General features: G+C 42.3%; 1 protein-coding gene across 1 annotated transcript in view; it reads right to left on the bottom strand.

Annotated features, from left to right (window-relative positions):
* ipo11 (importin 11) overlaps positions 1-16415 on the bottom strand; it is a 232990-nt gene that overhangs the window by 96548 nt on the left and 120027 nt on the right. Inside the window, exon 23 of the mRNA XM_031806455.1 lies at positions 2522-2682. Within this exon, the coding sequence (XP_031662315.1) occupies positions 2522-2682 (161 nt within the window). The remainder of the gene's footprint in view (positions 1-2521; positions 2683-16415) is intronic.

The raw sequence follows: 16415 nt of genomic DNA on the forward strand, positions 1-16415 counted from the left end.
CTTGTGCTGCGGCCAATAAAATGCCACTTTAAAATGTGCAGTTTTGTCACAACACAATGCTACAGTTTTAAGGGAGCGTGCAATTGGCATGACTGCAGGAATCACCGCCAGATAATTAAATGTTAATTTCTCTACCACAAGCCACTTCCCATGTTGTTTTAGAGAATTTGACAGTATGTCCAACCGGCCTCACAGCCGCAGACCATGTGTAACCACGCCAGCCCAGGACCTTCACATCCAGCTTCTTCACCTGCGAGATCATCTGAGGGGGTGCTGCACATGATTTCTGTCTATAATAAATCCCTTTTGTGGGGGAAAATCTAATTCTGATTGGCTGGGCCTGGCTGACAACTGGGTGGGCCTATGCCTGCCCAGGCCCACCCATGGCTGCGCCCCTGCCCAGTCATGTGAAATCCCCAGATTAGGGCCGAATGAATTTATTTCAATTAACTGATTTCCTTAAATGAACTGTAACTCAGTCAAATCTTTGAAATTGTTGCATGTTGCATTTACATTTTTGTTCAGTATACATGGAGACCAGTGGCATCTGGTGGGATTTTAAAGTGGAGGACGGGCTCATGGTAATGACTGGAACAGATTGGAATAAATGGAATCAAACACATGTATCATGGTTTCCATATGTTTGGCACCATTAAATTCTAAAATGGATGGATGGAAGCAAAGATGGAGAGGAAAAGGAGGGAAACAAAAGAAAGGAAGAGCGAGAAAGCGGAGATAAGTGTGGAAGGAGTTAGCCATCAGGGTGAAACACTAAAGCAATGCAGTATTAAAAGAGCACACAGCCTTGTTATTCCCTCTTTGATTTAATCAAATAAAATGTTAACAGCAGAAGGCTGACTCCTGGTACAGGGAGAGGTTTTTCCCCTCACTGCCCTGTTACACTGATGGACATACTGTACGTACAGGCTGGGGGGGAAGAAAAGATGTCGATAGAGCTCATTTGTTTGTTTCTTTGTAAAATATGTAGTCTTATTTAGTCTTTGGCCCACCGAGATATCAAGAGGAAACCAAACATAGTCCTCATCCACAGCTCGATTAAACCAGCATTGGTCTCTCATTACTGTACAATGTTCATTTGAACTATTAGTTTTATGTACAGGCTGTGCCCAGAGTGAAACAACCTTCACATCCTACTGGGCAGGACAATTAGAGTGACCTTATACTGGGCAGTTGCTTTGTTCAAGTAACACTGTGCTTGTTGTTTTTAGTGTGAATTTGAGCACAGCGTTAACTCTCACTGCTGATATAGCCCCAAAACCTTGCACAGTTACTGGTGCAGTACACTACTCTTGGCTCATACTGCCCACTAAATCAATGCAAATGTTATTTTTCACATGCTTCGTTAACAACAGGTGTAGACTAACAGTAAAATGCTTACTTACGGGCCCTTCCCTACAATGCAGAGAGAAAAATTGAAAAACATGAGGAATAAATACACAATGAGTAACGATAACTTGGCTATATACACGGGCTACCAGTACCGAGTCTATGTGCAGGGGTACGAGGTAATTGAAGTTGATATGTACATATAGGCAGGGATAAAGTGACTAGGCAACAAGATAATAGACAGCAGCAGCAGAGTCTTTGAAGAATCAAAAGAGTCGATGCAGATTGTCCCAGTAGCTATTGGTTGACTATTTACTATCTTATGGCTTGGGGGAAGAAGCTGTGCAGGGTCCTGTTGGTTCCAGACTTGGTGCTCCGGTACCGCTTGCCATGCGGTAGCAGAGAGAACAGTCTATAAATTGGGTGACTGGTGTCTCTGACAATTTGTAGGGCCTTCCTCTGACACCGCCTGATATAGAGGACTTGGATGGCAGGGAGCTTGGCCCGAGTGATGTACTGGGCCATACGCACTACCCTCTGTAGCCCCTTGCGGTCAGATGCCGAGCAGTTGCCATACCAAGCGGTGATGCAGCCAGTCAAAAATAGTCTCAATTGTGCAGCTGTAGAACTTTTTGGAGGATCTGAGTGCACATGCCAAATCTTTTCAGCCTCCTAAGGGGGGAAGAGGCGCTGTCGTGCCTTGTTCAAGACTGTGTTGTTGTGTGAACCACGTTAATTCCTTAGTGATGTGGACAGTGAGGAACTTGAAGCTCTCGACCCGCTCCCCTCGAGCCCCAGACTGTATAGTATTGGGGAAGAGAGGGATGCAGGGATCACAGAAATCCCTGTCTTCCTCTAGAGCAGGGTTCCCAAACTCGGTCCTGCCCCCCGGGTGCACGTCTTGGTTTTTGCCCTAGCACTACACACCTGATTCAGTTAACCACCTCATCAAGCTTTGATTATTCGAATCAGCAGTGTAGTGCTACGGCAAAAACCGTAGCACTACACTGAAGTTTCCCAGAAATACAATTCTCAGAGAAGCCCATGATTAAATTCCTAAAGCCGGCGCATCGATAATGGAGAGTAAAACCGAGTGAAAACAAATGTACAAAAGGGTGCAAGCGTGGGCACACAAGCACAGACACAAGCACACACAAGCACACACACACACAACCTTCAGAACTTGGACTTGTCCTTCGTTGGTGATATCTTTGAGTAGATTACAGAAGGATCTGCACAGGCCCTCAGCATAGTTCTGTAGGAAGTCAGTAGCTGACAGGTAGATGTAGGCGTTGACTATCTGGAAGCATGTCCTCAGGTTCTCTGAGCTCATCTCTGAAACAGATAAACACACATCACATTAGAGGGAGGGAGAGAGATGAGCCAGACAGACTCCTAATCTCTGTGTTCTTTATAGTGTGCAAGGTCCTATCTCACCAGGCAGTGAGAGGCTGGCCTGGCACTAAGGGATGGATGCTCTTGAGGATGCCACCCCTCAGCAGACCCAGGGAATATCAACATACACTGCCAAGATCCATGACTCGTTCCAGTGCTAGGAACCAAGTGATATCGTGAGTCTCAATGATTTGACTCACTAGCACATTTTGAACAGCTAAGGGCTTGAACAAACTACGCCGTCATGCAGTCCACGATCCAACATTAGTCAAGAACACTTGGAGAAACCCAAACCTTCCTGGTTAATATAAAGGTTAAATAAATAACAATAAAATAACTGTTGCTAAGTCGAGCAAAACGCCACACTCCTGCAAGCCTGCCTAACTACAGCACCATGCGGGTTAATATGATAAACACATTCTCCAACATAACATCTAAATGGTTCAAACACACCCTCTACTTACACTGGCAACATTATTATTAGCATTGAATCACTTCTAGAGAGATATATAGTCGTTAGGCCTGAGTCCCTGGTGTTTTCCCACCCGTGTGTTCTCCACATCTACCTGATTAGTGATGGAGTTTTTCAGTTCAGTGATTGAAGCAAACACAAACCATCAAGAGGTAGAGACTCCAGCTGTGTGTTTATGTTTCTGGATTATTAGCGCTGATCAATTATGTGTAATCACCAACAATCTTATTTTCATGTCAATTATTATTGACATTTTCTTTACTCTGTTCAGCCCTAAGTCTTAATCCGCGCAGAAAGGTATAGTAGAACGGGGCTGAGTCCCCAATGGCACCCTATTCCCTATGTATAGTGCACTACCGTTGACCAGGGCCCATAGGACTCTGGTCAAAAGTAGTGCATTTATAGGGAATAGGGTGCCTATTGGGACGGACCCCTAGGAGCCTTAATCCTATCAAGAGAACCTGCATCTCGCCACAGAAAAGGAGCAAACGACAGGACATTGATGAGACAAAGTAAAAGCTATACAACAAAGCAATCAATAAATCTAATTGAAATTGATACAGAAATCTGCATATTTTTAACAATTCAAGCCACTAGGGAACTAAAATGTAAATGAGAAATACATGAGTAAAGGGTTAATGATGAACCTTTACTAATCATTATGGAACCTAGCTACTCCCAGACAGTATTCAAGCCACTAGGAATTAACATATAAATGAGAAATACATGATGATGGGATTAATGATGAACCTTTACTAATCATTAGGGAGCCCAGCTACTGTAACCCTGTTGTTTATCATGTGACTCACTGTGGGCTTGTAAGAGCTGCTTTTGACAGGGTTTCTTTCCATATATGTGCAATAACTAAACTGACCACAGCCACATTGCCATACTGGAGTGTGTGTATGTGTCAGCAAACTCTTCCTAGATTGCCGCGAGGAGCTCAATTTAACAGTGATGTGGAGTGTCATGGTGGCTGATCCAACCCCCAACACACACACACACACACAGAGGAAGCTTGTCTCTGACGGTAATGTGAAGTGACAGGGTTACCGCTCCTAACGCCTGGAATAGCAGTCTGCTTGCATCCCCAGAAACACACACCTCTTACCCTTTCAAATCCCCTCCTCCCTTCCCAGAATTTGTCCTCTCATGCTGTCGGTCTATTTCCCTCTCTGGGCTCTTCTGTAAGCCCCCTAAAACAAGCTCTCACTATCCAGTAGACAGCACTTTGCTCCCACTTAAGGATATTTTGTGTGCATCTGTGTGTCCTATCTGCTAATCAAGAAATAGGAAAGTTCTAGACTGACATGCTCTTCTCAAGGGTCTGACCATATCAGATACAAATCATACATCATTCTATGAGACTCACCTACCAGAGGTTGTGTCGTTTATAGTGCACTAATTTGGAATTTTTCCCAGGACCTAGTGTAGGCCACTCCGGCAAATTGATTGGTACCACTCCAAGCCTCTGTCACACTGCAGACAGACTCACTTTGGGTTGAAGTTATGGGTGGAATCAAATTCTGTTCGCAACAATCAATAATTTAAAATAAATATCCATCCAGATTTTGACGCCCCACCCACTTGATCCAGTTCCTGATCAAACGGGATTCTTTTCCTCCTTCCGGCCGATTGGCAAACAAGTAAAACTTTGTTAAATATTAATTATATTTGTCAAAACTATTAAATTATGTGAACAGAATTTGAAAGATATGTTAATTTTATGTTGAGGAAAAATATTACAAAAAAAATGTAAATGCTTTTTTTTCCACCTGGTATAATACTCAGAAGCCATCGTCAGTTAGCATTAGCATTCTCACAGAGAATGAATGGTGGTGTTAGCTAGTTAGCGTATTAGAAAAAATTTAAACCGTGCCGATATGTTGAATGTAGATAACATTAGGATATTTGGAATCTGTTGTGCCACAAAGCTAACAACACAAGGCATTCTCTATTACCAATTTCAGACAGAAGATGAGGTATGTTACCTATAAAAATATCAAATCCCATTTTATTAGTCACATACACATGGTTAGTAGATGTTATTGCGAGTGTAGCGTAATGCTTGTGCTTCTAGTTCCGACAGAAGCACAAGCATAAGGAAATGTTTGTATGAACCCCTTTCTTGCAGGTATACCACTTTTATAAATATCAGTAGGCATGGTAAAATAGTGGGAATTTGGTCAGTGTATGAAAGGGATATATGAGTGAACATATATTTCAAATTCTGTGCATGTTATTTAATTGTTATTATATTTTATTCATATTTAACAACATTTTGCTCGTTTGGGAATGGACCGGAAGGAGGAAAATAATCGCAACAAATTGGATGCGCCCTTGTTGGCACGTGTCATAAGGTGAATTAACAAAGAAATAAACCTCCCCTACACTTTGTAGGTTATTGTTGTTGGATGACATTAGCCTAGTTGTCTGAAACTCTCTTACAGAGATGTAGTATAGGCCAGTTTCGTTCGCTTGTGGACTACCTCTATTCTCAAAGCAGTGAGCGATAGATATCAAGGGCACTTCTAACCTGGATAAAAAAGGAAATGAATATGCGAATGTACAAATCCTACATCTCCTGTAAGAAAGAGTGGTATAAGATGGCAAAGATGTATTGCCATTGAATCCAATGCTTATTCCCATTCAAGCTACAAGTAATAATGCATTCGTAGTGTAAGTGGCAAATCATTTTGGCTCGAGGGCCACATCAGGGTTTTCAAAATTCGGTGGAGGGCCGCCAGATTTCTTTCCAGACATATTTGTTTTTCAAAAGGTCAGTTATTTGTAAATAAAATAATACATTTCCCCAATCTTTTGTTTTGAACTCAAACCTCCCCAGAACTGGATTGAATGGGCTCGCGGGCTATGCACAGGTTGTTAATTTGGGCAATGTATTTCATAGCATCTGCTCTCTGCACATGTTGTTAATGATGATAATGTATGCAAGGCAGCTTTTTAGTCAGCATCTCAACCCTGATAGCTTCATGAATATTTAAAGTGTCTTCAGAAAGTATTCATAACCCTTGAAACGTTAACATTTTGTTGTGTTACAACCGGAATTGGAAATTGATTCAATTGAGATTTTGTGTCACTGGCCTACACACAATACCCCATAATGTCAAAGTGTAATTATGTTCAGGAGTATACATTTGCTTAAAAAGTCACAATAAGTTGCATGGACAAAAACAGTGTTTGACATTGAATGAGTACCTCCTCTCTGTAGCATAAACATACAATTATATGTAAGGTCCCTCAGCCGAGCAGTGAATTTCAAACAGAGATTCAGTCCCAAAGACCAGGGAGGTTTTCCAATGCCTCGCAAAGGGCACCCATTGGCAGATGGGTAAAAATATAAATGTATATCCCTTGGAGCATGGTGAAGTTATTAATTACACTTTGGAAGGTGCATCAACACAACCAGTCGATACAAAGATACAGGCGTCCATCCTAACTCAGTTGCCGGAGAGGAAGAAAACTGATCAGGAATTTCACCATGAGGCCAATGGTGACTTTAAAACAGTTAGAGTTTAATGGCTGTGATAGCTTTCTCCTGAGAATGGATCAACAACTTTGTAATTACTCCACAATAATAACCCAAATGACAGAGTGAAAAGAAGGAGGCCTGTACAGAATAAAAACAATCCAAAACATGCATCCTGTTTGCAATAAGGCACGAAAGTAAAACTGCAAAAATCATGGCAAAGAAATTATCTTTTTAAGCATGTTATGGCTATGCTTGTCATCGGCAAGGACTACAGAGGTTGTTTTTTTAGGATAAAAAGGAAACGGAACAGAGCTTAGCACAAGCAGAGGAAAACCTGGTTCCAACAGATACTAGGAGAAAAAAATCTACTTTCAGCAGGACAATAACCTAAAACGCCATTCCAAATATACACTGGAGTTGCGTACCAAGACGCAAGTGGCCTAGTTAGTGTTGACTTAAATCTACTTGAAAATGGCTGTCTAGCAATGATCAACAACCAACTTGACAGAGCTTGAATAATCTTTTTAATAATAATATGCAAATATTGTACCCTCGAGGTGTGCAATGCTCTTAGAGACTTGCCCACAATGACTCTAAGCTCTAATCGCTGCCAATGGTGATTCTATCATGTATTGAGTCAGGGGTGTGAATACTTGTGTAAATGCGATAAAAAAAAAAATGTATCAATTTAAACTATTTCGTTACAAAATGTGTAATAAGTTGAGGGGTATGAATACGTTCTGAAGGCACTGTATGACCTATGAGCTTGGCGAGTGAATGTGTCCGACCAGATAATTAGCTAATTGATTATGTACACTGGACACTTCATTCACATCACGTACATACACATAATCACCACTAGCGATAAGGCTAGGCACCTTCCCTAAGTACACAGTCATGGAGTTGCTACTAATCCCATGCAAATCCATTCCAATTATGCATGATCTAACACTCACTTAACCACATTGGCCTCCAGAGACACGGCTCTACAGTACTCACTATGCCCATTAAACATGAATAGATCTAGACATTCCTTCCTATTATCAAAATATTACATATAGAGCTATATGAGCTATTTATATAAACTCTGAAATCCAGGTCAAATGTAAGTTACTCTTAAGCGCTTTTCAGACAGCCAGCGGAATAGAGTAGAGTTCCCCGCCTAGTACGCCATTTGTCTCTCTAGACAAAGCGGCAAGTGTGTTCACATGAGGACGACAGGCGCAGGTGACCACGGCAACAAAATAAAGAAACATTATCGATGTCTGAAAGAATTATCGCTTTAACGTGCAACAGAATTTATTAATCCAAAAATGGATTAGAAAACAATAACTTCTATTGTAAATGGGACTCTAAACTGATTAGCTCGTTTTTACTGCTGTACTGTTTTTGTAATGCTGTTCCGTGCTGAGTGTCACCACGCAGGGTATGTTTTGTGATTCTTTCCTCTGGTAAAAAAAAGCATCCCATTGGTAGTTAGTCTTGTCCCAGAGACGCAAGCCAGTCGTTCAGTCTTTTTGTTCTGCATCTATGGACACGACCCAGTCATTCGTTCTAAATTTGATTTGATAAGTATTCACCCGAGTCAATTAAGGGATAATGCCCGAGAAGCCGGTGTTTGGAGGATATATTAGCATGGGTGTTAGGCCCGAGACGAATTTGGCAAACCGAGCCAATATATCCTTCAAACAACGGCTTCGAAGCCATTATCACTTTTATACAATGGGTTACCAACATATTCAACTAATGATTGACATTTTCGTTAAAAACTTTATTTTGTGACTACTGAGTGGCACAGCGGTCTAAGGCTTGAGGCATTACTACAGACCCAGGTTCGATGCCAGGTGGTGTCGCAGCCGGCCGCGACCGGGAGACCCAAGAGGCGGCACACAATTGGCCCAGCGTCGGGAGGGTTTGGCCGGCCAGGATGTCCTTGTCCCATCGCACCCTAACGACTCCTTGTGGCGGTGTGGGCACATGCGCGTTGAAACATTAGTGTGGCTGGCTTCCGTGTTAAGCGAGCAGTGTGTCAAGTAGCAGTGCGGCTTGGCAGGGTCGTGTTTCAGAGGACACATGGCTCTCGACCTTCATCTTTCCAGAGTCCGTACGGGAGTTGCAGTGATGGGACAAGACTAACTACCAATGGGATATAATGAAATTGGGGAGAAAAAGGGGTAAAGATACTAATAAAATGACATTCTTTTGATTAATTTATTCACACTATTTCATCCATCCACAAGATAGTCCTGACACAAATCGAGGGTCGCTACACAAGCCGGCTGGTCATTAGTGCCATCGCTTCGGTTGCCAGAGACGCAAGCCAGTCGTTCAGTCTTTTTGTTCTGCATCTATGGACACGACCCAGTCATTCGTTCTAAATTTTCCATTGCCATACCGGCTGGCAACATTCTTATCCCTTGGTTGCTAGCTAACTTAAAGTCATGTCAAAAAGTGTAGAATATGCCAGAATAACTGCAAAGTGTTGCATTTGCAGTTTTCTAGTGACATTTATTTGGATACATCCATAACAATGAGCTATTGAGGTGCGATTTCACCTGGCATAGAAAGTATGCTCACTCGGCAGGACAAAATGTTCAGAGGAGCTAGCCAACAACACAGCTAACAAAATCAATTCAAACTGAAGCTGGAAAGACTGCAAACTAGCTGCACTTCATTTCATTTCAACTTTTTTCAATTGACATTTCTTTGTATGCATAAAAATGATGCCAGGTGATTCATGATTTCGACATGCTGAGAAGCGCTGCCTTTTGGTCAGTCTCGTCTTGACATGTTCATTGCTATGGGAGAGCTGGAGGTCGAATTTGAATATTGGAACAATGTTGCAAATACCGGAGAGAGACAGCAGGTTTTATTCAAATCTCCTCTGCTGAAAACTAAATACTAGTCTAAAACAAATGTGAGATAATGTCAAGATGCTTTCTATAGTGGAAATCAAGTTGATAAATTCCCTGGCTGGGCTGAGACAGTGGATTCCACAGTCAGATGGAACAGAGAAATAGGCATTTTAACGTGAAATAGACACCAGCTGGAATACGGTATTAACCAATCAGCATTCAGGATTAGCCCCACCCGTTGTATAATTCATGTTAGAAACACCATTGGCAGTGATTACAGCTTTGCACACCTGGATTGTGGAATATGTTATTTCCCTGCCGAAAGGTAAATTCCTCTCCCAGTTGCTGGTGTAAAGGATTTTACTTGTGCTTAACTCCATCCTGTTTCCTTTTATTTTAGTCTCTGCCAATATCAAGCATACACATACTATGATGCAGTCACCACCATGCTTGAAAATAAGGAGGCAGTTACTCAGTGATGTGTTGCGTTTGCATTAAGGCCAGGAAGCGTATTCCTTGTTTTTCAAAGTACAACTTTAGTGCCTTGTTGCATACAGGATGGATGATTTGATTTTTAAAAAATTGTTTATATTTGTATTTTTCTTTTCACTCTGTCATTTAGTTTATTGTGGAGTCACTCACTACTATGTTGTAGCAATGTTAAAATCACCTCATGACCTCATGGTGACATCCCTGAGCAGTTTCCCTCCAGTCATGCAGCTTAGTTCAGAAGGATGACTGTTTTGATGCATCTGGGTGGTTTAATACATCAACCACAGCATACAGTGTATTTGGAAAGTATTCAGACCCCTTCCCTTCTTCCACATGTTGTTACTTTACAGCCTTATTCTAAACAAATAAAACAAATCCCAATCTACACGCAATATCCCATAATGCAAAAGCGTAACATTTGTTGTACATTTATTACAAATAAAACCAGAAATACATTATTTACCTATTTAAGTATTCAGACACTTTGCTATGAGACTCAAAATTGAGCTCAGGTGCATCCTATGTCCATTGATCATCCATGAGATGTTTCTACAACTTGATTGGAGTCCACCTGGGATAAATTCAATTGATTGAACATGATCTGGAAAGGCACACGCCTGTCTATATAAAAGTCCCACAGTTGACAGTGCATGTCAGAGCAGAAACCAAGCCATGAGGTCGAAGAAATTGTCCGTAGAGCTCTGAGACGAGGCACAGACTTAAGGAAGGGTAACAAAACATTTATGCAACATTGAAGGTCCCTAAGAACACAGTGACCTCCATCAGTCTTAAATGGAAGAAGTTTGGAAACACCAAGACTCTTCTTGGAGCTGGCCTCCTGGACAAACTGAGCAATCAGGGGAGAAGGGCCTTGGTTAGGTAGGTGACCAAGAACCCAAACCAAAAACCTAATGGGAGAACCTTCCAGAATGACAACCATCTCTGCAGCACTCCACCAATCAGGCCTTTGTGGCATTGGCCAGACGGAAGCCACTCCTCAGTAAAAGGCACATGACAGCCCTCTTGGAGTTTGACAAAAGGCACCTAAACGACTGATGAAACCAAAATTGATATTTTTGGCCTGAATGCGAAACGTCAAGTCTGGAGAAAACCTGGTGAAGCATGGTGGTGGCAGCATCATGCTGTGGGGATGTTTTTCAGTTGCAGGGACTGGGAGACTAGTCAGGATCGAGGGAAAGATGACTGGAGCAAAGTACAGAGAGATCCTGAATGAAAACCTGCTCCAGAGTGCTCAGAACCTCAGACTGGGGCAAAGGTTCACCTTACAACAGGACAACGAACTTAAGCACACAGCCAAGACAACGCAGGAGTGGCTTCGGGACAGGTCTCTGAATGTCCTTGAGTGGCCCAGCCAGAGCTGGGACTTGAACTCGATCAAACAGCTCTGGGGAGAACTGAAAATAGCTGTGCAACGACGCTCCCCATCCAATCTGACAGAGCTTGAGAGGATCTGCAGAGAAGAATGGGAGAAACTCCCCAAATACAGGTGCGCCAAGCTTGTAGTGTCATACCCAAGAAGACTCGAGGCTGTGATCACTGCCAAAGGTGCTTCAACAAAGTACTGAGTAAAGGGTCTGAATACTTTCGTAAATGTTTATTTAATTTTTTACAAATTAGCAAACATTTATAAAAAATATGTTTTTGCTTTGTCATTATGGAGTATTGTATGTAAATTGACGAGAAGGAAAAAGAATACACAAATATTCATTTTCAAAGTCTGCTGCTTCAGTTTGGATGTTGGCAATTTGCATATACTCCAGAATGTTATGGAGAGTGATCAGATGAATTGCAATTAATTGCAAAGTCCCTCTTTGCCATGCAAATTAACTGAATCCCCAACAAAAACATTTCCACTGCATTTCAGCCCTGCCACAAAAGGACCAGCTGCCATCATGTCAGTGATTCTCTCGCTAACACAGGTGTGAGTGTTGACGAGGACAAGGCTGGAGATCACTCGGTCATGCTGATTGAGTTCGAATAACAGACTGGAAGCTTCAAAAGGAGGGTGGTGCTTGGAATCATTGTTCCTCCTCTGTCAACCATGTTTACCTGCAAGGAAACACGTGCCGTCATCATTGCTTTGCACAAAAAAGGCAAGGATATTGCTGCCAGTAAGATTGCACCTAAATCAACCATTTATCGGACCATCAAGAACTTCAAGGAGAGCGGTTCAATTGTTGTGAAGAAGGCTTCAGGGCGCCCAAGAAAGTCCAGCAAGCACCAGGATCGTCGGGGCACGACCAGTACAGAGCTTGCTCAGGAATGGCAGCAGGCAGGTGTGAGTGCATCTGCACGCACAGCGAGGCGAAGACTTTTGGAGAATGGCCTGGTGTCAAGATCTGACAAAAATATCTAAAGACACTGAGGCAGCAGACTTTGTGAAAAGTAATATTTGTGTCATTCTCAAAACTTTTGGCCACGACTGTACAAGGACAAGAACTGTGTAGTCGAGACATAGGAATATTAATATGAGCTGTTGAGAGATATCACACCTGGCACAAATTCTTGTCTAGTTCTCTTTTATCTGCTGGGCAGTGCCCTATACCTGCACCCAGAGGGGAGTAGTTCAAAATCCAGGCACAGGGGGTGTCTTACATTTTTCTTGTTAGCCTTACAGAGGGCCCTGACCGTAAATATCTAATCTAAGCCTGTCTGTTTGACTCCAAGTACCTTGCTTGCTGTGGTGATAATATTTTTCTGGCTGACAGCGGCATTACTAAACCAACAATGTAAGACACAAAAAGTTTAAATACTCTCAATAATAAAATAAAATAATAAAATATGTGTAAAACAGTCAGTATCGTACAGTCAACAATTAAAATATCCCAGGTTTTTGCCAAAGTACAGTCTCTGCTGACGCTTATTGTAGATGAGGTCTGTACATTTACTCTACTGAAGCGTATTGTCCAAGAGGACACCCAGATATTTGTATTCCTCAACAATCTATGTTCTGACCTCTGATAGCTGTTGCAGAAGTCTGAGTTTTTGCTCCCTGAAGTCTATACACATCTATTTGTTGGTGCTGAGAAACAAGTGTGATTCATCACACCACTCTACAAAGTCATTTCAGACTGGGCCATGGTTTTCCTCATCATCATGCAACAGGCTGATCAGGGCAGTGTCATCAGCGAACATGACAAGGTGTCTGTCAGGATGGGAACTTGCACAACTGTTGGTGTACAAGATGTGCAGGAGTGGGGACAAAATACATCCCTGTTGGTGGTGCATTTGTCCGACATGTGGGGACCCACCTTGACCTGCTGTGAACTCTGGATCATGAACATTACAACCCCTGAACAATTTCAAAAAATCAGCCTGTTTTTCACAACAATCCTCTGACATTTGTCATGACTCATTTGTTGTACATCCAACAAAGTGGACTGATTCAAATCGGGAGAAGAAAACATTGTTCATTAGCCATACTCAGGCTGATGTTTCGAAATTGTTCAGGGGTTGTAATGTACACAAAAGCCCAGGCCCAGACAAAATAAGTGGATTTGTGTTAAAGCACTCTGCTGAACAATTAGCTGGTGTTAGACATTTTTCAATCCTTACAATCCTTACTCAGCCAGCAACACGTATCAGCGTTGTTGAAAAACTCAACAATTATGCCCATTCCTAAAGCATCCTGCACCCCGGCACCGGTGCCCCCTGTATATAGCCTCTTATTTTTTACTTTAGTTTATTTAGTAAATATTTTCTTAACTCTATTTCTTGAACTGCATTGTTGGTTAATAAGGGCTTGTAAATTAAGCATTTCCCGCATGTAAGAAATTATATTAGATTTGATCTAATCCCTGTGCAGAATGACAACCGTACTGTCGCCTTGGCATTCTTAGTAACGAAATGCTTTGATAAAATTGTAAAGTCATATCTTCTGCGCCACCAAGCAGTTACTCGACCCCTTTCAGTTTGCAGAGGAGTTGATACTATTCTTACTCTCCTCAACTTGGTCTACAGACATCTAGAGGGTGCCAAATCCCATGTCTGAACATTCAGTTCATTAGCCATGTTCTGCCCCTAATTTCGCCTAAGGTCAGCATTGGCTTTTCCCCTGCCTTTGTGGGGGCCACTAGTCATGGATTGTATCCCTTACCAGGCAACACTCGAGTTTCCTCAGGAGAGGGTCCTCTCCACCCTTTGCTTTTTTGCCTCCTTGTCCACCAGTATCAGTCTTCTAATCTCACATTGTAAATATCTTAAAGCCTGTCCATCACCCTCAGCATAAACTGCCTTCTTTCTACTCAGAAGTGATTTTAGATGTTTTGATACCTAGGGAAGATTTCACAGGTCTTGGTAGGCACAACTGACAACACAGAAGTTTATATAGTCAAACAACAGAGTTAAGAGCAGAGCTGCTGTCCTCAAATAACTGCTACATAGTACAGTCAAAACACCCTTGGAGACGAGTGATAGGGTTCTCGTTCCAGATCTGGACAGTTTTAACTGTGTTTCTCCCTCTCCAGGAACTGATAGAAGCTTGGCAAGAGGTCGACAATGTTGTGGTCTGATGTCCCCAGGGGAGGTTTGGTGGTGGAAGAGAAAGCATTTGGTATTGTCCCACAGCACAAATCAAGAGTCTTATTTTCCTCAGATGGCATTTTACATACTGGTGGTATGTGAACAGGACCTTGCGTAGAGTGCAGTTGTTAAAATCCCATAATATAAATGTGGGTGTGTCAGGGGAAATTGAGTCCAATTTCTGTGACAGATAATCATCTCTGATGCCATTGCTAGAGTCGGTTTTGTTTGAATATACACAACGGTAAACAATTAGGGAAACTCGCAGGGCGGATCGTAGGGTCGCAGTGACACAGAAAGCAATTCGAAAGTCGGGGGTAGAGAGTCCCTCTCTTACCAGGATCAATTTATACCACTGATCCCTGATAAGCAGGCAGACTCCACTGCCGTGATGTTTCCCTGTAGCGGTCAGATCATGGTCCGCACTGACCAGTGTGAAGCCGGCAGGCCGCACCTCACTGTCCGGAACTCTGTTATCCAGCTCACCCGCTTTCCCCCTCGGTGACTGGGTGTTGATCAGCAAAGTGGTGGGTAAGGAAAGTTTGTTCTTAAATATTTTAAGTCTGTCTGATTCCCCACGTTTTCCATGTTTGCATTTGGGCTTGTAATCCATCCACTCGCAGACAATCAGAGATGGGCCCTTGGGATAACGATCACGTTGCTTTGTTGAAGTAGGAACTCTTTGCTGTATTGGATTCTGCTGCCAGCAGCGTTTCCATAACTTAAGTCTGTGTGTAGCGGATATGTACACCATCAACAAGATCAGTCCAACACCCCAAAACTGTAAAGACATCTTTGACAGATGGTTAAGAAACAAAGTGTAAAAATGTTAAAAACCTAAAAAGAATGCCACGACAAACATCGCACACCATGCGGGATGCAAAAGAGCCACACGCCCTTTGCTCATCAGTCAGGCTCAAGTGCAGAGCAACCCAACTCAATGATTAAACACAGAAACATGTCAGACAAGTGCAGCTGTACATTCTCAAATTGGAGCTTGAGGGTCTTCGACTAATGAACAAATAATTAGTGATGCACCGATAACATTTTTGGCCGTTAACTGGTATTTTCCTTGCTCATAAAAAAATGACACTGATACCGATAACCGACGTTTAAAATTTTTGCGGCATTTTAAGCATTCTAGTACAGTTAAATAGTTAAAACACACACACGGACGCAGCAGTCTTAGGCACTGCATCTCAGTGCAAGAGGTATTACTTCCGTCCGTGATTGGGAGTCCCATAGCACAATTGGCACAGCATCATCCGGGTTTGGCCGTCATTGTAATTAAGAATTTGTTTATTAACCGACTTGCCTAGTTAAATAAAGGCTACACACACACCAACACACAAGTTATTTTGTTGGCATTTACATATGTCCCCATTACCCGTAAAACAATCAAAACCTATTTCTTTCACTTACTTGCTGTGCAGATTCGTTGTTAATTCGTTCAGTCGTTTCATTCTCAACCAGGATTTCGAATACTATGGAACGTCGTTTGGGTCATTGCGTGTCAAATAACACTATTTGACGTGTCAAATAAGCTTGTTGACCAATCAGGACCTGAATATGACTGTATGTCACATAATACATTTACGCGTTCATAAATGTTTTACGTAGATATTACGCACTGATTACACCATCACTCGTATTCCATAGTTACACAACGGTTCATCGATACGTATGCTATGATGGTAAAGTTGTCTCGCGCACCTACAGTGCTGGTCATAAAAAAAAGCTAGCTAGCTCATGGATGCAAACAATGTTCTTCCCCAAAAACATAGCATAACAACAATCTGTTTCAGCAGCTGCAGTTAGCTAG

The sequence above is a fragment of the Oncorhynchus kisutch genome, linkage group LG3 (genome assembly GCF_002021735.2).
Source record: "Oncorhynchus kisutch isolate 150728-3 linkage group LG3, Okis_V2, whole genome shotgun sequence".
Lineage (NCBI taxonomy): Eukaryota > Metazoa > Chordata > Actinopteri > Salmoniformes > Salmonidae > Oncorhynchus > Oncorhynchus kisutch.